Source organism: Zonotrichia leucophrys, chromosome 3, assembly GCF_028769735.1.
Source record: "Zonotrichia leucophrys gambelii isolate GWCS_2022_RI chromosome 3, RI_Zleu_2.0, whole genome shotgun sequence".
Classification (NCBI taxonomy): domain Eukaryota; kingdom Metazoa; phylum Chordata; class Aves; order Passeriformes; family Passerellidae; genus Zonotrichia; species Zonotrichia leucophrys.
The window spans coordinates 36,066,056-36,090,273 of record NC_088172.1 but is presented as its reverse complement, the minus strand read 5'-3'; the positions used below and the strand labels follow the sequence as shown (position 1 = coordinate 36,090,273).

Sequence of the window (24,218 nt, the reverse complement as noted above, 5' to 3'; positions counted from 1 at the left end):
TACCCCTACATGATGATTCCTCGCCCCCTGAAAAATATTATGATACCTTTTTAATAGTGCTCACATAACGGATAAGAACATTAAAAAAAAAAAAAAAATTAAACTTGAGGAGTGTGTGCGCTCAGTAGTGGAGATTTTTTTGTATTTTAAGAGTTAGAGTGCCCTCTTCTGTCCCATCCATGTCTTGCTGATTAACTAGCTGTTAACCAGATTACAGAAACCTGTGACTTGTTTTCTACACATTTTATCGTCTGCTGAAGCACAGTTGAGAAGCCAAGCACCAGATCACAAAGTAGGAAATTATTCGTGTTAATGAGGGGGCTTGGGCAGTCATCTGCAAACAATAAGGTTGGGGGAACATCACGGATAACATGATGGATCTAATTAGCTCATGGGGTCAGGGATATTTTGAAGCGAATCTCTGCAAAGTTTAAACTGCGGGGTGTTATTTATAGACCTGCATTTACAATTCACCTTCCTCCTGCCTCTGTAGGCACTAATTGAATCCAGACTGATGGCCAAGGAAACCTGACTGACACAAACATATTAAAGATATCTCAACAGTACTTTTGCATATAATAATTTCTAAACTAATCTTGGTGAAAAGCACTGGGACTGCAGGATATCTGAATTATGGACAGAATGGCCTCGAAAAAAAATTTTAGTTGAGTGCTTTTATCATGAAAACACACAGAAGTGTGTTCCTGGAAAACACACCACCACTTTCACGTGGCAAAGCCAGAATTCATAACCTCTGGTGAATTCATAACCTCTGTGATGTCCAAGGAGCTCCTACAGTGTGCCTGTGCTGAGTTGTGATGATGCCGGGGATGCACCGGGAGCCCCAGCTCCGCATCCAGGGCCAGCCCCTGCCCCTCTCCCCTGCTCTGGGGCCTCCTGCCACCCCCGAATCGCCCTGAGGGGTGGAGGCGAAAGGGGCCGCTCTGTTCCCCTTCATCCCCAAATCACAGAACGGGCTGGGATGTAACGTCCCTTCCAGCCCCTGCCTGGGGCAGGGACACCTCCCACAAAACCAGCCCCTTCCAAGCCGGCCTGGAACGCTTCCAGGGATGGAAGCCCACAGCTTCTCCGGGCAGCCCGTTCCAGGGCCTCGCCACCCTCTCAGCGAGGAATTCCCTCCCGCTATCCCACCCAAACCTGCTCCAGTTTGGCACCGCCCCGTGAGGCGGCACCGTCCCCGCTCTCCGTCCCGCCGCGCTTTGTCCCCCCGCGCTCGCCGTAGCGGCCGCGCCGCAGCTGTCATGGCGGCCGCCTGTGGGAGGCTGGTGTCGAGGGGTGCCGCCATCGCCCTGCCCGGCCGTGAGCACCTCCCGGGCCCTCGCCCTCACCCCCGAGCCTCCTCCGATCCTCTCCCGGGCCCCGCGCCCTCCTCCTGCCCTCCCGGGCCCACAGAGCGGGGGGGAGGAGGCTCCTGGCCTGGCGGGCGGGTTGTGGTGCCATGCCCTGCTTTGGTGGGGAGAGGTTAAACTTGAAATCACGGGTGTGTTAAACGTTCTGTTGTATTTTACAGGGTGTTTTTCTTTATCGGGGTATCGAGGGAGCAGCGATGGAAAGCCACCGAAATTCCAGCCGCCTCCGAAGCCCGTCATTATCGACAGGAAGACGAAGAAGGAGGAGAGCAGGTGAGGGTGTCCCGCTGCTCACCTGCCGTGCTCGGGCTCTCACTGTGTGAGCACTCACTTAAAGAATCAAGGAATTACTATAACAAAAAAGAAAAAACAACACAGTTTGTAAAATTCTAGCAAAGACATTTGAGTTGGAATATGCTCAAAGCACCTTAAAATACTGTTTCTGGAGTTCCTGAAAGCAATGAAACATGGAAAAAAAACCATAGAGCAGTAAATAGTTTTGCAGATTTGGGGTTAATGTGGGAGATCATGTCTGTTAAAGGCATGTCTTTGTGACAGTGACACAGGTCCTGTGTCTGCCTTTGCCTTGGACTTCAGTGCTGGTTGTGACAGGGACCTGATATCTCTGGTAGCCTTCATGAGATGTCTCATTCTGGGTACTTTTGATGTCACCTCAACCCATTTCATGGAATCACAGAAGGGTTTGGGTTGGAAGAGACCTAAAGATCATCTCATTCCAACACCCCCTGCCATGGGCAGGGATACCTCCCACTAGAGCAGCTTGCTCCAAGTCCCATCCAGCCTGTTCATGAACACCTCCAGGATTGGGGCATCCACAACCTGCCTGGGTTTTAAACCAAATTTGCACAGCTTTAAATGACCCAGTGGTTTATAGTGCAGTGCTGTGTCTGGGGGAAAAGTGGTGGCACTGTATTATTCATCTGCCCCCTCCAAAACCTCACTTTGAAGATCATGAGGAGGTTTGGTGTTGTTTGCTGCCTGTGGGCAGCAGCACCAGCCAGAACCTCTGCTGCCCCCACAGCCCCATAAAGTTTGTAGGGCAGATTTGCATTTGTCCTCCTCTCTGTTGGGCACTTCTCTCCTGGCCAGATCCAGGACTTTTAAGATGCATCTGTACAACTGAATTGAGTTCACCTTCATCTGTCTGCTCTGAGGGCATGTGGTCTTGCCATCCAAACCAGAGTGAGCACATCCAAATATCTCTTGGAAATGGTTCTCACTCAATGTCAAGAAATATGCACTCAGCTGTGCAGTCAATAACTGAGGTTAATGGGGAAATTCTTCGGCATGGTTTAATTTTTTAGTAGCAAAAAATAGTTTTACCCGTCTGTTTAAGCTTCTGTAACACAAAAGGACATTTATGTGGTGTGTCCTGCAGAATCAATTTGTGAAAACTGGAATAGATTCTTCCATATCTGTTATTAAGGACAACAAATAGTAAGTTTTCAGTCATGGTGATTACAATTAAACCATGAAATAACCTGTTTCTAAGCTGTGACAGCACTAATTGAACTGGCCTCTTTCAGTCAGCTCCTCTGAGACCAACACGTATTACTGGTTTGGGAAAAAATCTGTTCAAAAGAACAACAACAAAAAAGCCACATAAAAACCCAAAACCCCACCAAAAAATCCTTTTAGACATCAAAACTAAATAAAATTGGTGACTTCAGAGAACTGCAGTTCATATCTCTGAAAAGGCAACAGCTAGTAATTCTTAGGCCAAGTACTTGAAATTGTCTCATATTTTTTATGCAAATGCTTTTGTTTCATACTTCTAAAAGTTTGGCTTTTCTTACAGGTTCCTGAGCCCTGAATTTATACCTCCCAGAGGGAGAAAAGATCCTCTTAAATACTACATAGAAAGAAGGGATATGATACAGAGAAGAAAAGTTTTCAACATCCCAGAATTCTATGTTGGTAAGTGTCAGCACTAAAACTTTTGTGATTCTGGCAGTATTTTACATTGTGTGGGGTGTGGTCATATGTAGAATAGCATAAAACATAAAGTCTCAAGTGTGTTAGATCAACTGGATGTGTTTCTATATGTAACACTTCATATTTTAATCTCATATTTACATCCTGATTAATTAAAATAGTAATCCTAATGTGATCCTTATGTGGATATTTTTCAATCCTGGCACTTGAGCATATGGTTTACCAGTAGAGCTAAGGAAAAAAAATACATTAGATTAATTATATTCAATTTGGATTGGGAAGAGCAAAAAATAAAGGTGAAGAAAGTTTGCAGTTAACCTGCAGTATCAGGCTATATTAATTCAGGTCACCTTTGCAGTTTTTTCTGTTTCTGGCAGTTTTGATGGGAAGCAAAAGTATTTTCAAAATGCACCTGAATTGAGGCACTTTGCCTGATTCCTTCCACATTTTGGCACATACTAACTGTTTATGAACACATTAAATTAACATACTAGCTATTAATTCTAATTCATTTTCTGGCAGGCAGTATACTGGCCGTGACGACTGCGAATCCCCTGGCCGGTGACAAAAGCAGCCGCTTTGTGGGGATCTGCATCCAGAGGGGAGGGACCGGGCTCGGCGCCACCTTTGTCCTCCGCAATGTCATAGAAGACCAAGGTGGGGCTGCAGATGTGCTAATTGTGCTGCAAGTGTGTGGTGGTATTCACAGGGGTCCCAGCATGAGGGAAGAGATGAGAATCTTGACTCCAGTTTCAGAAGGCTGATTTATTATTTTATAATATATATTATATTAAAAAATTATATACTAAAACCTTACTAAAAGAATAGAAGAAAGGATTTCATCAGAAGGCTAGCAAGGAATAAAAAAGAATGATAATAAAATCTTGTGACTGACCAGAGTCCGAGACAGCCAGACTGTGATTGGCCATTAATTAAAAACAACCACATGAGACCAATCAAAGATGCACCTGCATTCCACAACAGCAGATAATCATTGTTTACATTTTGTTTCTGAGGCCTCTCAGCTTCTCAGGAGAAAAGATCCTAACGAAAGGATTTTTCATAAAATATGTCTTGTGACACAAGTGTTCAGCAAAAAATGTGTTATGTTGTAGAAATTGAGTCTGTGGGGAGGAAAACAGCAGATTGAAGTGAAAGTATGAATCTGCCTGTTAGAGTAGTGTGCAAGTTTAAAACTGAGTACACAGAAATGCTGATATGCTCTGTACTTGAAGGTATGGAATTGCACAGTAATTTTTAGACATTTTGTGAAGGTTGTGCTTATGTCTGAGCCTGGGTTTATGTTAATACCTGCCCAGTTTGAGCACTGTGTGTTTTCATGAACTAGGGATGTAGGTGTGAACTGTTTTAATAAGCAACAGATTAGAAGAGTTTTATCACAGGTTCATATTCTGGATTATGACAAAATCAGGGGCAGTGCAAATAGTGGAGTTCTGAGGGCAAATATGAAAGGGGTGGGTGTCTCTTCATACACACTACACCTACACTGAGGTGCATGAATAACAGCCATTGTAACCAAAAGGAAATAAAGTTGAAAACCCAAGCTCATCTTCCTTAAATTAATTCAAGTCTCTTATACAGAATGGCTTCAAAGATTTGATTTACAAAGAAATGTGCAGACACAGTGCACAAGTACAATCACAACTGCACACAGCACTGCAGTGCTCTGAGGACTAAACAGCAGTTTGCAATGATACAGAAATGTGTAACTGAAGCAATTCTGCTCCTGAATTTGTTGCATTAAAGCAGTCTTTCTGTCTCTAAGGGGTTGAAATCTGTTATGAACTGTACAGCCCTCGCATCCAGGCCATCGAGGTGCTGAAGCTGGAGAAGAGGCTGGATGATAACCTGATGTACCTGCGGGACGCCCTCCCCGAGTACAGCACTGTCGATGTCAACATGAAACCTGTGCCTCGCATGGAGCACGAGGAAATCCCTGTGAACAAGGTAGGAGCCATGTGTGTCAGGGGCAAAGCACAGCATTGTTTACAGCTTCTATTTATGACTTATCCTGGCAGGCTGGAGCAGCTCTTTGCTACATCAGGGTGACAAAAGTAGATAAAATCTTGCAAGTCTTTGTGCTATTTTCTATAATGAAAGAATGGTGAGAATGTAAACACCTACCATCCTCTGGAGTTCATTTTGAAGATACACAAAAAGGAGCAGCCTCCACATTCCTCTGTAGAACTGTGCAGAAGGGAAAGCTTTTCTTACAGGAATGTTTTTGTTAATGTAGTTAGTGATTCAGGAGTGCTTGGTGTCAGGAAGCAAGGTAAGAAAGATGGAAGAGTCACCTAAAATCTGCATCTTGGGGAAGATCCAGAAACCATCAGACCCTGCTAGTGTTGTGTAGAAACTCAGTGTGGCAATTCCTCCCTTTCCCTCTCGTGCTACTTTTATTTTTTTCTTAATAAGGGGCAAAACTAGAGAAGATGAGTTAGCTTCAGTTTATGTTTCAGTTAAGGACTCTGTGATAAATCAAGACAGTGTTAATTAAAAAGTGTTACAAGATACTATAATAACAATCATAAATTAGTAGTTACTAAATACACTGACAGATTCGTCAGTTTTCTCTTACTTTCCTCCTGTTAGAGCAGCAGTTGTCACCTTTTGCTAAGATAATAAAAAATCTACTCTCTCAGTACTTTTTATTGTTTTGGGGTTTTAAAAATTTTTAATCTTTCATTCTAGGTGCAGGTACGAATGAAACCTAAACCATGGTCAAAACGGTGGGAAAGACCCAAATACAATATAAAAGGAATCAAGTTCGAGCTACCAGAACATAAAATGAAAGCAGCACAGAAATGGAGCCAGCCATGGCTGGAGTTTGACATGCTGAGAGAATATGATACTTCAAAAATAGAGGAAAAGATTCGGAAAGAACTGAGTGAAGAACTTGAAAAATAATGGGATTTTGCACTCTAGAATTCCTGAGAAAATTAATATTTTTAGTTTACTGTATGGATGATCTGTTGTCAAGTTTTGTATATAGATGGGCAAAGCAACAATAAAGTTAACCTTTCCAGATTTCAGCATGAACAGATTTCTGTGGCTCAAGTGTCCACTGCCCTCTCAACGCCTACAAGTCATTACAAGGAATCTTTCTTCCAGAAACAAACATCTACAGAGCTAAATTGTGACAGAACATCAATTACATATTTGTCATGGCACAAGGCTGGTGCTAGAGACAGGCTGGGATGAGGCAAAGCAGAACAAGGGAAAAGCAATGAGATCATGAGCTTGTGGTGATTGCTGATCAGCAGTTGCATTTTTGTTGGCATTCTGAGATGGAAAACAGCAGAAACTGATTATTAGAAAGCATTATTTGCAACATAAGTCCTGAAGCTGCTGTAAGTTAGTGGAGCTGGAGGGGCTTTTTTTCATACAACTTAAAAACATTTTGTCACATGTTAAAGAACTGAGCTGTAAGAGTCATTACCACAGTAAAATATTTTATTTTCAAAAACAAACCAAATTATTTTTAATCTTTCATCTGTAATACTGATCAAACCTATTTACAATTAAAATATTTTACAAAAATATCTTTTTAACTTAAAAAAAATATAAAAAGAAGGCGTAAAGATTAAGTCTACAAGAGTTAAATTCTATTCCCAGAAGATTTTGGAGAAATAGTCACAAACATAGATTCTGTGATGCATTACAATTTTTACAATGAAACATCCCTGTTATTCTGTAACAATATTTATTGCAAATATACAAAATTACAAAACATTAGAAATAATATCCTAATAAGGATGAAGAAGTAAAGTTCTGTAGAGCTTACTGGGAAGCAAAGGGAGATTTCTAGAACTCCAGTTACTAGAAAGTAAGTTGTTCTGTTATCACAGTGTCTGTGATGAAAATCCTGATTCTTTACCTGCACACTGACCCCCCTTGTTTCTGTATCAGGGGCATCATGAATGCTTTTCACTAGGAATGGCTGAACAATAACCCCACCAAAAATCCCTGTGGGCCACAAGTCAGAAGAGCTCAGTGACTGCAGAGTCAGAATGGTATTTGGCAATTAATACTGAAAATAACCTGTCAAGCTGTCTGCTGGCCAGCAGTGGTGAAGTTCACAGGCACAAGTTTGCAGGATTCCATTCAAGAAGGATACAGCACTAAAGCACTGTCACACATTTTAGAATGCCTGAACCAATGCTTTGACAACTGCAATTTCTAAATATTCCCTAATCTAGGAGTAGATGGCTGTAAAAGACATTTTGAAAAAACACCTCATGTATTTAATACCAAGAGAGTGACTACCACTACCTCTGAGTAGGCAGGATCCACTAATTAAATTTCATATTAGAACTGGTTCACTGTGGCTTGTTTCAGTAATGTAAGCATTCCTTCAAAACTTTCTATTTCCCAATCATTGCTTTAAAGTGTTCAAGCTTATGCTCTTCAATGAAGTCTTCTACAATATGCAAAGCTCCAATTTTCACCAGCAGGAGAAGAACTTCTTTTGTTTCATCACTATTTAAGAATAAAAAAAAAAAAATTAAAATATAGCAGCACTTTTATTAACCTGTCTAAACTATAATTTTTGTTTCCTGATCTTGGCTATCCTGATCATCAACAGCACACAATGTCAACCATCTCAAACTCTCACAGTAAACAAGGACTGCTCAAGTGCTCCTTTACGTTAGACTCCATCTTTTCTTTTAGGTATATATATATATATATATACATGACATGAGCATACTTTAAAGTGTCAAATAACAAGGTGTTTAAGGAATTTTAAAAAATTTTAACACAAAGTATTTGGGGAAGCACTTGAATCTCAAGGACAGTCTCATCCATCACCTGTGGTTGTCCTTGTGTAGCGCACGGGCACACTGCAGCAAGTGCTGGCTGAAGTTCAGTAATTCAGGGAGAGTTGATCCACCCTTGAGATCTTGGAACCATCTTTCTGGGAGGCATGCAACCACCTGTTAACACAGTATTTGGAAAAAGTCTAACAAGCATTTCAATATAACCAAGTCACATTATTTCTGACAGGAACCTTCTGGCAGGTTCAGTCATTGTTAGCATGTTTTTTCCTTTAAACCAACATTGATTATCTCTCTAAGTAGTTATGCTTAAGAACCTACAGACAATATTTGCTCTAAAATGGTCTTATGCAGCAAGGTTGTTAAAAGAAAAAAAATAATATTTTATATGTTTACATTTTCTTTGTTTTTAAATATTCCATCTTCAGTTGGAATTCAGTTTTGGCCCCTCTTCATGAAAATCAAAAGGCTTTGAGCATACACCCTCCTGGAACGAACATTATCTTTTACCTTATTACACTTTTTGATGGTATCTGGCCCTAGAGGTGTGTTCAGGATGTTCAGCAGAAGGTAACGATTCAGCAGCTTGCTCAGGCCCAAATCACGGACCTTGTCTTCCTGGACAATCCCATCCCAAAGAACAACGTTGGAGAGCAGCTGCAGTAATGCAGAAACAAAGAATCTGTAGAGCTGCTAGCTCTCAGTGTGCCAAAACTCTTATAAGTTTCATAAAAGAAAAACATAGAAAGGTAATACGTGCATCCAGTACAAATCCTCAAACTCTAGAATTTACACTCTTCAAACTTCTGGTCAGTTAGCCACTAATAAACTGCATAGAGTAAATAACCTAATTAATTTTACAAGTGCATCTATCTGTATGTCTGTACATGACCTCCCAAGGGTGGGAAGAAACTTTTACCCTTCTAGGGGGTTTAACAATTTGCTAAGTACAGAAGGCAACTAAGCAAACTGTCAGAGAAGCAAAGAGAGAAGTGAAAAAGTTACATCAACTGCTCAGGACAAGACGACACACAGACTGTCCCTTATGACATGATGATGCTACAGTTTGTGGCATCACAAAGGTTTTTTTGTAGTTCATCAGTATTATTAGGCACTGAGGGTTTTTTCTGTTGTCTCTATCACTAAAAATCCTTACAACTGTCATTTCTGAGTCTGGTGTAAGGCTGTGTTTGTGAAGGTAAAACACCTTGAGGTTAAGCTACCTGAAAATTAACCTGCTCTGAGCCAAGGAGGAGGACAGGCAACATGAATAGCAGGAAAACTGAAATATGGTCTGGGATGTTAATGTTTCCAGTGAAATGAATTTGAGAGAGGACAAACAAAACAAATCCAGCCCTATTTTCTCTACCTTAACAGCTGACCAAAACCGTCTCTCTTGAAATTTTGAACGTAGTGATGACTTGTCTTCCACAGTGCTGGTCATGGGAAGAAAAATAAAAAGTTAAAATAAAGATTATTTTTTGCTGGATTTAAAGGAAGATAAACAGATATCTGATCTCTCAGATATGGATGTCTACAGTATTTCATCTACATCTGCAGGGGACAAAGGTAGAGGAACCAAAAAAAAATCCAAACTGAAGACAGCCAGAGGGTTAGCTTACCTTTTAGGATAAAGAGGAATAAAGACATCTTCCTCTACAGATTTCTTCATTCTTAGGACAACCGTGTTCATCAAATCCTATTAAAAAAGAATTATTAATGTGTCCTCAGAAGAAAGCCTTCATATTCCATTTGTAACAAGCTCAAAGGTTATTTAGTTCATCCAGAGGTCTGATATCTCAGAGATAAGTGCAGCTGCCATTTGTATATAACACACATTGAGACCTTGAATAAAAAATAGAAACAGCAGACAAATCACAGCTGTAATTATCTATAGGCTTAGCCTAGAGGGTTTTGCTATATCCCTAAGCTATATCCCTAGGTGAGGCCTGTTTTTGCACATTAATCTGCAAGGCAGCAAGAAAACTGTACAGATTAAAACCAAAGCAAGTTATACACATGGATCTCCATTAAAATATGTTAAATTCTATGTAAAGAAAAATCACCATAGCTAGGATAGCATGCATTTTTGAGCAACATGTTTTCAGGTGCCATAGATTGCCACCTAGTTTTTTTTTCAAGCCTATTTATTTAAATTCTTGCTAAGATCAGTTGTATCACTTGACTTTAGGCCATGGTTTCAAAACAGCAAACTTTGGAAGGCATAAACATTTTCTTTAAAATATTTCTTTTCATACTCAGAGCCCAAACATCCATCCCGTTTCAGCACTTAATCCATCCCATTTTCACTAGATAAACTTCCTGATTTAACATCAGAATAAATCCAGAATCAGGCTAAGAAAGGCTTCCTAGAGAGACTGTGTATATAAAAGTAATTATTAAAGGATTGCTAGGATTACATAGTAGTTTTCCTCCTCACCAAGTAACTAACCTTAGGGGATTCTCAAGTTTTAAAATTCTAGGCCTACTTTATAAATAAAAGCTTAAGGGATGCACCACTGAAGCATTACTAGCCTATAAAGCTCAAATTTGAAAAGATAATTAAATGCAAATCATTGTTACTGCAGTGAGGGAAGATTAGACCCACAAACAGATTCTGGATAGATACAGGCAGAATTTTTCTACTGACAGCAGCTGATTTCTGCCTCATCATCTTCAACAAGGAGAGCATCAGAGAGCTGGAAGTTTAACTGTTAAATCATCTAAGCGGCAAAACAAAACAGAAATCAGAACCAAACAGCTTCAGGAGAATGTCCTCAGTGCCCACAGGAGCACACATAGAAGTACACAGTGGGTGAAGTTCCCCTTTCTCGGTACCACAGCTTTTACCTCTCTTGCTCGGCTGGACTCGTTTTTGGCAAGGATTTGTTTTCCAAAGATGTTACTGCAAAGCTGTACGAGGTTCTTTGTCTGTGAAGTAGATAAAGGATCCCACACGCTCTTCACAAATGCTGAAAAAAAACAGGAATTTATTTCATTCATAATATGCAAGTTACTTATCTGCCCCAGTTTCAAGCCATTACAATGTAACAGAAGTAAACATATAAAAAGCTCAGCCTCCCACAATAATTTTGAAGAGGCCACCTCAGCCCCACTCTGTGGAACTACACAATCGTTACATCTTAGAGCATTGTGATATCACCGACGTTATTTGATATTATCATTTTTATTTAAGGTTTGATTGTGTAGCTGCAGTGAATGATTTCAATACAATCTTATCATACCTGTAATTTTGGGAAGAACAGTTTTTTCAATCACTCTAGGCAAAACTTCTTTATCATGATCATCATCTCTTTTTGATTCAGATACATTTTCTGCATCGCTGAATTCTTCTATGGCTCTGAACCAGGGCATCTCTTCCAACTCTGTAAAATTCTGCTGAAAGATGAATCCTGTTAGTCGTTCAGCTGTCAGCATTAACAGAAAAGCTCAATCCAGCAGCACCCAAATTCCCACTTAATTTCAGCTTCACCCTCATCACTGAATGGGCCAAAAGAGCAAAACTAGTTTTAAAGCTACAATTTAATGGGTGGGATTCTTCAAGTGTCTTCAAAGAACCCAGGAGAACTGTTTTTACAGGAGGTGTAAAAGGGGCTGGAGGTAAAAGGAAAGGGGAAAGTTAACAATATTCCACAATATGATTCAGTTTTTGAGACAACACACTAGGTTTCTTAATTTCTAATTCACTGTGCTAGGTATAGGAAAAAAAAATCATTCTTCATATTAATACATCATACACACACAGATACAATTTTTAACAAAAATGTTAGCTGATGCACCCACCTCAAGAGGATTCCAACTTATTAAATGAGCTCTGATCAATGGGTTTAATAACTTAGGCAGGCAGAAACTGATGTAAGCATCACAGTAAGAGTCAGGAAACTTCTCTTTCCATTCCTGGAATTTCAACAGGATTTTTCTGATGTCACAAAAATCTGCATGTACATCTTCAAAGATTTTCCTACTATCCTCTAAAACGTTATCTATGGATAATATTCATTGGGAATAAAAAGAAACAATCACAGAACTTATTGAGGCATAAGCTGAAGGGTTTATGCATCTATAGGACATAAGAGATATTTTTATGAGAATTGCATTTGTTATTTATCTTTGACACACCTGACATTGAAATGGTTTAAAAGCAGCTCCCACAAGAACCCAGTTGTAGAGAAAAATAGTGTCAGAATACCAAGGAAAGGTAAGTTTGCTCATGACCTTTTTCACAGATTTATATAACCACTGTATTTCAAACTTTGTTACAGAATGATAAAATTTCAGGCATGAAAATCCTTCTGCCGTTATGTTAAGAAAAGTTATTATACCTTTCTCTCCTCTTCATCCATTCACTGAAGATAATTAAAACACTGTAAGCAACCTTTAATTCACACTCCAGCTTCAGGAAATAAATTGACTGTACAAAACATATTGCAGCACTGCACTGAGTACTGCCAGATCACCTCTGGCAGAATCTGACAGAGCTAACCTCTAGTTTAAAAAGCCATGTAGAGTGCTGCCACCACATAACTGACACCACAAGAAATCTACAACCATTCATTCACTCCTCCCAAGTCATTAGTCAGAACTGCCTGGGTGCATTTTTTTCTACAGTGTGCAAATAAAAACATGGAACTCAAATGAAGTATTCCTCTACTTTTCCTTAAAAAATTCATTAAAGAAATACCAAAAAGAGATCTTGTTCTAGGAAACCACATAAAGACTATCACCAACCTTTGCTCTTCTGGAACTCGTCCAGCTCTGTGGGAGTCAGCTCCTCATCACTGGACAAGCCCTCGTGGTGATCTCCTTCTCCTGAGTGCTCCCTCACCTGCCGCCTGCAAGCCCTGCATTTGGGAATGAACCCAGATGAGTTATCTCTCCTGTGTCTGCAGGAGACAGCTTAAAGAAATAATCCAACTTCAAAAAATGTACTTAAAACAAGTCATGAGAACAACAGCCTGAGGAGAAGCAATGCGGGAGCAACAGTGACTACAGAACCAAAAGGGCTCCTAAACTGTGGAAAGAGGAGGGGATTTGGGAACTGACATCCAAGAGCTTAGAGCAACATCTCTGACCTCCCCCATGAGCCATGCAATAACCTTCCCTACACTTCATCACCACTGATGAGGCTAACAACTCATCCCACCGGAGCATCTGGTGTTGAACTGGATCCTGTCTGACAGTTTAGTGTGTATTTACTGAGCTCTCAGACTGTCCTGCCAGTCCCAGATCACTTGTTCAATAACCCACAGGAAAAAGGTGATAGCACCCACGTGCCAGTGGTGCTCCAAAAACTATTGTCATGGCATCAAGAGAAACAGGCTGCAAAATCAATGGCTCGAATTTCTACCACAGGAAAATGATAAATAATATGGAAGTAATATTGCATAAATACTTTTAAACAGTTATTCTTATCAATTAGCATTAAAAGTTAACTACTTTGAGAGGAAGTTATTCTTATTACACCACCTTTCCTCCAGTAAAATTTCAAGGTACTTGCTGCTTCAAAGTATAGTTATGACTTGAGGTACCAACTATAAAACTTTCAAAGCTCCCAATAATATTTTTTAAAAAATGGTACCAATCTCTGAACACTGTAACATCAAAAATGTAGCATCTGTCTGACCTACACTGACAGTAGACCTGGGGCTAGAGGTTGATTTGCTTCACTCACCATCACCTCTCCAGCAGAAACAATTCTGCCCAATTTTGCTATTTATACAGTAGATAAAAATACATTTCTGTAAAAATTAATAATATTATTAATTAAAATAGGAAGAAAAAAGCTCCCCTCACAATTTTGTCTCACTTAACACTTTTTAGTTTAAAATATCCAGCTCTATTAACATTCAGGTTCAAATCAATATGAAGAGAATGACATTATAGCATAATGGCTTCCATGTACTTCAAGTTCTGGAAAGCAAATACTGAAGTATTTTTAGTGTAATCTCATTTAGTAACCCTACAGGTTTACATTCATGACTGCAGGAATGACAGAAGTCAGTGCACAGCACATTTATCAGAGTTAAGTGCACCTCTGTGTAAGAGTTACCTTCGATGCTCACACATTTCCAGAACTTGTGTCTTCTCACCACCTTCCAATTTGCTTTTCACTGGTTTGTCATTCCCACCTGTAAGACAGAAACAGCCAAAAATAAAGTGGTACATTTTTAAAGTTCCTGTTTTATTTTCAAACAGGAAACAAAGAATCTCCTTCTATTGTTTTATTGTTTTTTTTTAAATTTGGAAAATAGACAACAAAAGAACAAATCTAATCAAAACTCTAACAGTGTCCAGAGTAAATCAGAGTGAATTCTTTGTAGCCTTAATAACTGGCTGATGTGCAAAACATGTCAAAGAGAAAGGGTGTACTACTACTGAAGTACTATCATGTAAGAAAAAACAGCCTTTCCACTATATTAAATATAATTAGGAATATAAAAAACAATTCTATGTGCTGCTAAACATCTAAGTGCAGTCTCAGTTGTAATGAGCTGGAGGTAAAATCATTTCAATAGCAATTCTTATTATGGCATTACCCTTCTCTCCTTACACCTGTTGTCAGTTTGCCACCCCATTTTACAAAACCATCCAGGCTGCTACTTTCTCTCATCAGCAGTTTATCCCCTCAAGTGAGAAGACTGAACCCATATGATTTAGTATTTACCAGGATCCAGTGCATCTGCCCTCCATCTGTTCCCAGCAGCTCCAAGCAGATTGCTCTCAGCTTTGCCTGAACAGTTTTAAAGGGTTTTGGAGGTCTGGTTTGTTTGGGTTTTTTAAATAGCAGCAGCTAAAGATTCACACAGCATATAAACAATACCTTAGTGAGGAAAGAAAATATGAGCTGAGAAAACTGTACTAATTTTTCCTACAGTGATTGAAACACAGTTTTCTTTTAGATAAAACCCTTACACAGAGTAGCATCTCTCTTTATATTCTGTGACATTGGTGTCACCTCCTGGTTTGAAATCCCCAATCTGGGCACACACATAGCCTTACAGACACCCTCAGGTAAAAGTGATGCTGCGAATTACACACTCAGCTTTTTCAGACATTCACAGAATTCAGTAATAAGCAAGCTTTCTCCAACTTGAAACCTACTGGAAAGCTGACTCCCATTTTTCTTTTTAAATATTGATGGGAAATTGAACAATTAAAAATTGACAAGGTACTTGGTCACCTTATATTTAGAGAAATTAAGCCAGAGAAAAAGTGTCATGGGCATTACTGAGGTTAGAATTTCAAATGAGGTACAATATAACACATCTACTGACAATGGGAAGGGGAAAGGGGATCAAAGGTGAAAATTAAAATCATAACCAAAAAATGAACTGTATTTCTGCTCAAAGACAGAAGTTATTCTCTCAGTGAAAATCTGAACTTTGTACTAACTTGTCAGATGCTGAATATAAGCAGATTCATTTTTCAGCTCCTCCTGCCTTCGCTTCGATACTCTCACGGCTCGTTGCTGCAGGAGGGCATGCACAGCCCATTCCAGCTCATTAATGTCCTTCAGCTGCAACACAGCAAACACCAACCAGGCTTTCAATTGGTTAAATATCACAAGAATGAACAAAAACCAACATCCATGGGTTTTTTGTATGGCTGTGAAATTAGAACAGAAGTATCATAGATTGACAAGTAAGTTCCTGGTCATGGGAGTTTTCAGGCTGAAAACACAAACTATGTGCCAGTTACACATAAAGGACTAAGACTTTATACAAAAGAGTTCACCAGGACACCACTGGTGTCCCTTGTTTTACTGCAGCTTGCTTTTAAGGCACTAACCACTGAAGAAAATGTATTCACTAACATGTCTTCTGTTTAAAGTTACCTGAAGAAACTCACAACTGCGAAGTGACACAAAATTAAATTAAAATTAAATTTGATTCTGATAGAACTGATTTTTAACTGGGTGGTATCTCTCATTTTTCACTGACAGAATACATCTTTATCATCTTTAAAAAAAAAAAAGAGGAAAATATACATACTTTTTCATTCAAACAGTTTATCAAGTTTTCTACATATGTTTTCATGGTCCTGTAGAATTTGTAATTCAAAGCTGCATCTGAAGACTTCTCCAGCTCCTGGACAGACATCTTTGTGCTCTCAATATCCTCCATGTATTTTTCATACTCTCTCTGGTGGGCACGGTGCACATCCTGTAAGGATGTTATCCTAAAAGAGAGAAACCCAGACAATCAGAACTATTGCCATCTTAACAGCTGATGCACTCCAAAACATTTCTCCCATTATAATCACATACAAAATCTTTGCCTGTGCCAATAACAGCACTTGCATTTGACCTGAGCAGCACTGAAAGATTTACCCATGCCAACATTTACAGGGTAGGAACAACCATCATGCTTTGTGACCCAAATGTCATTTATATGGTGCTGGTTTGGAAAGCACCACAGGTATTTTACCTGGACTCTTCAATACACCACACTTCCCAAAACCACAAAAGCCAAAATTCCGTGGTATCACATTATTAAATAGATTCTACCCAATGTAATCTGGTAAAAACTACAGCTCACATCAACATGTCCATACCAGTTAATAAAAAGCTGCATGGACAGAAGTACCTGTAGTATTCACAATGTGCTCACTATTAAACACAAACCAACTGACAACTCTTACTGCTGAGGGATAAACACCAAGAACTTCTGTCTACAGCTGCCTCTAGCAGACATGTAGCACACAAACATTTACATATACTACAACTCTGCTTTCTCTCTTTTTCACCCCTTCCCTCTTTACATATCCCAAGTGTTTGCTCAGTTTGAGCAGTCTGTAACAGAATCAAGGCACAGACCACAACTTATTTTACCTCCCTGAACTAAACACTTCCCAAAGAAAATAGATGAACTAAGCTATTGTGTTCTACTGTGCTACAAATTAAAAAGAAAAAATATTATTTCAACCCTTAATATGTTAAAAACATCTACAAACAAAACAGGTTTGTACCTACACCAAACATGCTCCCTCTCCCCTTCCTGCTGTTTCCCAGACAAATTTCCCACTCTTGACAGCTGTATTCTTATGCTTTCTTATTTGATTCTGTACATAATTCTATACATCAATTCCCTTCAGGTGATTAAAGCTAAGAAAGCACACAATTCCACAAAAATATTTAGTCCAACTTAGTTTCACTTCTCTAAACAAATGCAGCAATGATGGTCTGTACAAAGCAAAGATTACACAGAGCTTGGTGCAAGCTCACAGCACAATTTATGTTTCACTTGTATTAAGTTACTTGTCTAAACTTATCTGAACAGCTGCTTCCCAGTGCTGGGAGGGATGACAGGGGCTGGCTTACCTTGGGATGCCTGACCCCAGCTGTCCTTCCCACACACGCTCCAGGAGGTTCCCATGCCCACTTCAGCTGCCCACACAGCAGCTGAGCTGCTCAAGAGAAGTCACAGCCTGGCACAAAACTGAAGAAGATCCAGGCACGTTCTGAACAGGCTGTAGAGAACTTGGGCTGCTTTAGGAAATACTGGGCTATTTTTGCAGCTGGTATAAGAACTACCATAGGAGAATTGGGAGTGCCAGCTCCACCTGCCTGCAGTGAAGTTCTACTTGCTGGGAAAACAGGCCAAGGCTTCTGTCAAGAACTACCAGTAACCATAAAAAGCTGCTGCCAAATAAAAGAATTTATGTTCTAATGTTCAAGTTGACAGAAACACTCTTGGAAAGTCCAAATGCTTCCCTGAAACAAAGTATTGCCACATAAAGTAAAAAATTTGTAGTACTCCATTAGACATCATTACACTTGGTAACAACCCAAACAAAGCTCAACACTCCAGAAAAAAGAGTAAGACTTCAAAGCTGTTGCCTCATTCTGTGACAAAAACTCAAACAACTAGTAAGTTAAGGAGTTACCTTTCAGTCAGTCTCTTCTTCACAATTTCCAAATTCACAGGTGGTAGAGAAACAGAGGTATCAAACTTGGGTTTGGTTGGCTGATGTTTACGCACAGAGGCATCATCACAAATTTCCTACAAAAATTAAGTGTCAATTTTTAATACACCATTTACACAATTTCTCCCTTTGCAACTCTACAGATCATCACGACATACCATTTGAATACTAGACACCTGATACAAAGACATATATTTCAATCACAAAAAAATCTAGACAAAACCCAATCAATTCAAGCATTAAATCCATAACTAACAAGGTCTATAGCTATAAATTGCTGCTGTATCCTGAAGAGTAGAATTAACTTTTCCATAAGCAAGTGGAGCATGAGGACCTAAGATCATACTGGATTTGAACATAGTCTCAATAGGATGTAACTTTCTCTCATTCCTCTACTCCCCAAATAGGAAAAATTTCTACAACTGTCAATTCTGACTTCAATAAAGAACTAGTTATTCAGATACTCCTATGTCTGATCCAGTGTAAGTGATCCAAGCCAGAACCAAAACTTCCAGCATATCAGAATATAGTTAGTTTTTGCCAATTACTTACTGAGAAAAAGACAGCATTCTCCTTAACTGTGAAGAGAGCTCTCAGATTGCCACTCAACAGAAATTTAGCAGAATAAAAAAATAATTTTTGCTTTGCAACATTTGTATCATTTGCATATTCTTGCTTTCAAGATCCCTTGCACAGCAGCAAAAAAATCAGAGTTCAGAATTTTCTTCTCTGCTTCTTGTGACCTCTTATCACAACAGGTATCTGCCTCTGGGGCTGACACCACCACACTGATTCTCAACAGCCAGACAGGGGTTACAGATTTTCATTGTCATCTTCCCGTATTTCTAATCATCTTTCCCTGAAGAATCGGGGAATAACTTCCTAAGATCCTCCCTAACAAGAGGGCAGAACAAAGATACAACAGTATTCCAGACAATCTCTCTTGCCTATATGCAAAAAGCAACTTCCAATGGTTAGGAAAGCATGTGTGTCACCTGAGAGAGTTTAACAGCTTTCTTTATTTGCTGCTCTTCCCACTTGGCTTCATCGTCACTTGATGCATCACCCAGAGACACTGGAAGGCAAAACAACTGTTATTAGATCCAACTACACCCTTTATTTTTCCCCCTCCATCTAAAGCAACAATGGGTCTCCCAGCCAACACTGAGAAGTGATACACACAAAAACCAGCAGATGAAAAACCTGCAGATGGAAGACTGCAAAACTGAAAGGCAAGGAAGGCTTGGAAAAGGGTACTGGGATTTTTAGGATTCACAGTAACATTAATTCCCCAACTGTTTCTCAGACAACTACTACTGCAGTAGCAATCACACAAACATCTTGGTTTTATTTCCCAAAACAAAGTTTACATGCATAATACATGTAAACAAGAGTGTAAGTATAGACCAAGACATGACACCCAACAAACCCTTGAACATTCCAGAACATACACTCAACAACAGATACAAAAACATCTCGTTAGCATTAATCTGAATGGCAGATTCTGCTCATAGATATGCATACCTTATAGCCCTTATCCAAATACTTAAGTAAACCTGTGCCTCATAAACAACACTATAAGCAGCTCTAAGGGAATAAAAACAATGAAAAAGCCAATTATGTTTTGCATGCAGTGGGTTTGTTTACTTCTGAAGGGCTAGAGTGAGGGTTTGTTTGTTTGTTTTTCATTTTTCAAATTTATAATGTCAGTGCAGGAAGAGCACTTAGAAGGCCAGGCCAGAAGCAGGAGGCAGGACTTGGAGTAACTTTATTCACAGTAAATGTGCCTCTTACAAGGCCATTTTTTTGCAGTCAGCAAGGCAAAAAATAATTTTGTAAATGGTTCTCAAAGTATCCTGCACCACCACCAGTGAGATCTAAACCAGGTTTATGGACCATATAAATAAACCTCAAGTACCAACTGCACAGCCTTTTTCCAAGAGCCCTGAGGAGCAAAGCCTCACTCCTTACTGGACAAGTCCCACATGGCTCCAGAGACTAAAACAAAGCCTCTGGGAGAAACAGCCCAAACTCACCCATGTCTTCAGTCATCCTCTGCCTAAGAGTTCTCATTTTAGGAGCAAAATCAAGATTCTTTGTTTCAGACTCATCTTCACTCTCCAAATCACTGCTTCCTCTTCTCTGAGGGACCTGAGCACTGTTTGAAACATCCAGGGCAAGATAATCAGCCTCTGTCCTGGCTAAGTGACGCTTCCTCCGAGCAGCCTCAACCTGAGCTGCACTGGGGATATCGCCTGCATCAAAGAGAGAGAAAATCTAAGAAAAGACTAAAAGCAACACTCTGTATCTAACGCCAATCATCACAACTGTTCAGCACCACTGCACAACCCTGGATACACAACACAAGATGGTTTTCTACAATGGCTGCCATGTAGAATATAAGATGAAAAAGTGGCTCTCAACCTCAAAGTGAGGTTTTATTTTCACCTCATGAAGGGAATTGTGCATCACTAAAGAGGAATTTTCTGCTGCCTTTCTTCTATAACCAGGGCTTATAATTTCTGCTCCATTCCCAAAACCAGTACAGAAAGACAACAAATGTTTGCAACTAAAAATGTGGGGGAACCACTATTCTTCTAGAAGGGTAGCCCTGACTCAGGATAAACAGATGCCCATAGCTTAGGTGGTTTAAGCTTAGTGGAACTCATCTCACCTAACTTGTCATGTCCTTCAAACACAAAATGTTTTCTTGGAAAAAAAGAAATAGTTTTCTTGGAAATAAATAAATATTATTTATTTAAAAAATAAAATAGTTTTCTTGGGAAAAAAAAAAAAAAAAACTAGGGAACTAACCTGGTGATAAATCCTTCCCCCTCTGTGGAGAGCTGGATTCATTTTCAGAATCTGAGCTGTTGTAATCCTCATTCAGTGAAGAATAAGTTTCATCCTCATTGTCCTCATCCTCTTCATGAATATCTTTGGTGTTGCCAGCTCCAGGCTCCAACTGACTGATTTCTTCATTACAGGGGAAAAAAGTACGATCCATTATTTCAGTTTCAGCTGCTGGAATATTATGTGCCATAACTGGTCACCAGAAATTATTTACACCTTGCTGCAAAGACTGGTGACTTGTCTATCTCCACCTGTTCTCATCAAAACATGTCAAATTTTAACATTCCAAGAGAGTCACTTACAAGCCAATTCTTGTATTGAATAAAAGCATCTTTGATGATGCTTCCCACAGAAAGACTCCAAGCCCTTCTGAGACACAGAGTGTATTTACATGCACAAAAGCAATGAGATCAGCTCTCAGATAACAACTAATTAATATTCTGATTGCTCACAGCGTATTTGGATTCTTGACTTGAAAAACTGCATTTAGAAAGCAATCTTAGTTAAACTATAAACATTTACATCTATCTTGTCTCCAGTTATTATCAAATGCTTTAAAAATATTGATTCTTCTTCATCTGCCACTCCACTTTCAGTAAATCATAAGATTACTGAACAACAGAATGTACCACCTTTTATAAGAATATGGTATGCTTTTATAAGTTACTAAGAAAATTTACTATCTCAGCTGAATCACAACCTCAAAGGGAATTATTGCCCAATCTCAATCTAATTTACTTTCATCTAACATTAGCAAATATGGTATACCTGTGAATTGACAGAGGTGTCAAAAGGGGAATACATAAAGAGAACTTTTAGATGCACTTGTTTCTAAAACACACAAACTCCAAATATTCAAACAAGAGAGTTACCACAGAATGGTTTGGGTTGGAAGGCACCTTAAAGATCATCTAGTTCCAATTCCCCTGCCATGGGCAGGGACATCTTCCACTAGACCAGGTGCTCACAGCCCCATCCAACCTGGCCTGGAACACTTCCAGGCATGGGGAGCCCAGCCTCTCTGGGCAACTGTATTTCAATGGAACTAGGGAAACTACCAGAATAATCTAGGCTATTGACTGAATTCAATGAAAACATTTAAATACCGTAAGAGCACACAATTTAATACTGTTTGCATTAACTTGCATCAGACAAAATGCTACTAAGCTCACATTTTCCCTCAATGCCAATACGCAGATCAAACTGCAATCTGACAGCAAAAGCAGTGAATACCTGGCCCATAGTTTGAAATATACGATACTGAGGTATAAACTTATCAAAACTTTGTTAACTTTGATGTTCATGGTTCTGCGTAATCAGGTTTTCTCAAGAGCAACCTTCAGGTTCTGATAAACTTTTACCAAGGTCAAACTGAAAATAATTTCAGCACAAATACATCATAATTATAAACCTGTAAACTAACACTGTAAGTATAATTCTGGGTTCAATTAACAAGCAAAAAACATCTAACAGCACTATTTTTACATCACTCTTCATGTATTTCAAAAAATATTTAACTAAAAAAGTACTTACTTTTGCTTTCTTCAGCTTCTGTCTGTGCAGGCAGTAAGCTTTCCTTCTTTTTAATTCTAAAGGTTACTTCATTGAAGGATGGCTTTTTAACTTTAAAAAACTCTTCACCTACCAGATAAAACAAAGTGATTCTGAGTAACATTCATGAAGCCAACAATATACACACACATATATGTATGTACTGCATACAAAAGTGCATGTAAACTCTACATGTGCACAGCATAACTTCTGAATCACAGAATCAATTAGGTTGGTAAGGACCTCTGAGATCAAATCCAACCTGTGACCAAACACCAACATGTCAACAAGGCCATGGCACTAAGGACTATCTATGTCCAGTCTTTCAGTTCTGGCTGGATTAATTCTAAATATTACAGTGGCTTAATCACTCATGATCTATCACCTCTTAGGTGAAAGCTGCAGCTCAGCCTCCTCTACACAGCAACACTGCACTGCTGAAATGCAGGGTCTCTCTGCAGCTTGTCCCCACCAAGGTTGATGTCTTCTCATCAACCACAACAGTAACAGCCCAGAAGTGTCAGTTAAACATTCAAGTTTCATTTATTTAAGCTTGTTCATCATAAGCTTGTTCAGTCATGGAAGCACACAGTACTTGTTCTCTCTGGTTTTCTCCAGTTCTAAGATTTCAGGTGTTTTCAGCCGAAAGAACATGGATGTAAGTAATTGCCAAAATAGTTTTAACAGAGTCATACAATTGTCAGGGTTGAAAGGGACCTCTGGAGATCCCCTTGGCCAACCCCTCTGCCAGGGCAGGGTTACCTGAAACAGGTGAGACAGGAATGTGTCCCGGTGGGCTTGGAATGCCTGCAGAGAGGGAGACTCCCTCAGCAGCTGTTCCTGCCACCCGTGTGCACCCGTGTGCTCTGCCACCCGTGATCTAAAAAGTTCTTCCTCGTGTTGAGGTGGAACTTACTGTGTTTTAGTTTGTGGCCATTGCTCCTCATCCTATTGCCGGGCATCACCGAACAGAGTCCGGCACCATACTCTCGCACCCGCGTTCGAGATGTTTAGATGGACTGATGAGCCCAGCTCTCTGTCTTCTCCAGACTAACCAGGCCCAGCCCAGGTTTTAGTCCGGGTTTACCGTGCAAACCCTCCCGAGAGCCCTTCCCCTGACAGAGCACTGCTGGCTGTGTTTACAGCGAGAGCCAGGAGGGGCTCACTGAGGCGGCAGCCCTGGGCAGAGCCCCTCCGCTCCCGGAGCCCCGGGCCGTGCCCTGCGGCTCACACACACTCGATCCCTCCTCACCTTCCCGCTCCTCCTCGCCGCCGAAGCTCAGCAGCTCCTTCCCGGCCCGGCCCGGCCCCGCTGCGGCCCCGGCTTGGCGCTGCCCCGGGCCCGGGCCCGCCCTGGCTCTGCGCGCCCGCCCGCGGGGGCTGCGGGCCGGCTCCTCCGCGGGCAGCGCCCGCTCCCCACCGGGACCGCCCTCGGCCTCCGAGGGCTCCGCTTCCCGCTCCGAGGGCGAGCTGGCGCCCGAGTCCGGGGACGAGGCTGAGTCCGGGGACGGGGCTGCGGCCGGCTCCGGCTGTGGCTCCGCCTGTGGCTCCGGCTCGCTCTCGCTGCTGCCGCTGGAGGCTGCGCGCCGCCGGCCGCGGAAGTTGCGCGGGGGACGGCGGAACATCGCTGCCGGGAATCGCTGCCGGGACCGCTACCGGGACCGCTGCGATCCCAACGTGGGGCCCGGCGCGCACGCGCGGTGACCCCGGCGCGCCCCGCCCGCGGCTGGGCGGGAGCTTGGGAGGG

The 24,218-nt window shown here is 40.7% G+C and overlaps 2 protein-coding genes across 4 annotated transcripts; one reads left to right on the top strand and one right to left on the bottom strand.

Annotated features, from left to right (window-relative positions):
- The first annotated feature begins 1,055 nt into the window (after window positions 1–1,055).
- Window positions 1,056–6,386, top strand: MRPL19 (mitochondrial ribosomal protein L19). Its single transcript, XM_064707818.1, has 6 exons — window positions 1,056–1,320; window positions 1,532–1,643; window positions 3,190–3,308; window positions 3,849–3,983; window positions 5,113–5,294; window positions 6,039–6,386. Exons 1-6 carry the CDS (start codon window positions 1,071–1,073, stop codon window positions 6,252–6,254), a joined length of 1,014 nt encoding a protein of 337 aa, XP_064563888.1. The 5' UTR covers window positions 1,056–1,070; the 3' UTR covers window positions 6,255–6,386.
- Window positions 6,387–6,901: 515 nt separating this feature from the next.
- Window positions 6,902–24,132, bottom strand: GCFC2 (GC-rich sequence DNA-binding factor 2). Of its 3 annotated transcripts, XM_064707814.1 has the most exons (19): window positions 23,724–24,132; window positions 22,454–22,561; window positions 20,882–21,043; window positions 20,104–20,322; window positions 19,063–19,142; window positions 18,029–18,144; window positions 16,135–16,321; window positions 15,536–15,659; window positions 14,808–14,873; window positions 14,193–14,271; window positions 12,872–12,984; window positions 11,927–12,126; window positions 11,368–11,518; window positions 10,973–11,094; window positions 9,745–9,821; window positions 9,492–9,558; window positions 8,633–8,779; window positions 8,157–8,281; window positions 6,902–7,826 (listed from the first exon to the last, which is right to left on the bottom strand). In XM_064707814.1, the coding sequence occupies exons 1-19, from the start codon at window positions 24,094–24,096 to the stop codon at window positions 7,712–7,714; spliced, it is 2,631 nt and encodes an 876-aa protein (XP_064563884.1). In that variant the 5' UTR covers window positions 24,097–24,132; the 3' UTR covers window positions 6,902–7,711. The 3 variants fall into 3 exon arrangements, with proteins under 3 accessions (XP_064563884.1, XP_064563885.1, XP_064563887.1); XM_064707815.1 differs by lacking the exon at window positions 14,808–14,873; XM_064707817.1 differs by lacking the exons at window positions 6,902–7,826; window positions 8,157–8,281; window positions 8,633–8,779; window positions 9,492–9,558; window positions 9,745–9,821 and adding an exon at window positions 9,848–9,967.
- Window positions 24,133–24,218: the final 86 nt, after the last annotated feature.

Excerpts from the sequence above, each read along its gene's own strand:
- MRPL19 (XM_064707818.1), top strand. The coding sequence starts at position 1,071 with ATGGAAGCCCACAGCTTCTCCGGGCAGCCCGTTCCAGGGCCTCGCCAC. Across the intron at positions 1,321-1,531 it reads CGCCATCGCCCTGCCCGGCC|GGTGTTTTTCTTTATCGGGG; the intron begins GTGAGCACCTCC and ends TGTATTTTACAG. Across the intron at positions 1,644-3,189 it reads ACGAAGAAGGAGGAGAGCAG|GTTCCTGAGCCCTGAATTTA; the intron begins GTGAGGGTGTCC and ends CTTTTCTTACAG.
- GCFC2 (XM_064707814.1), bottom strand. The coding sequence starts at position 24,096 with ATGTTCCGCCGTCCCCCGCGCAACTTCCGCGGCCGGCGGCGCGCAGCC. Across the intron at positions 16,322-18,028 it reads AAGAAGAGACTGACTGAAAG|GATAACATCCTTACAGGATG; the intron begins GTAACTCCTTAA and ends TCTCTCTTTTAG. Across the intron at positions 9,822-10,972 it reads AGTCCAGCCGAGCAAGAGAG|GATTTGATGAACACGGTTGT; the intron begins GTAAAAGCTGTG and ends CTTTTTTAATAG.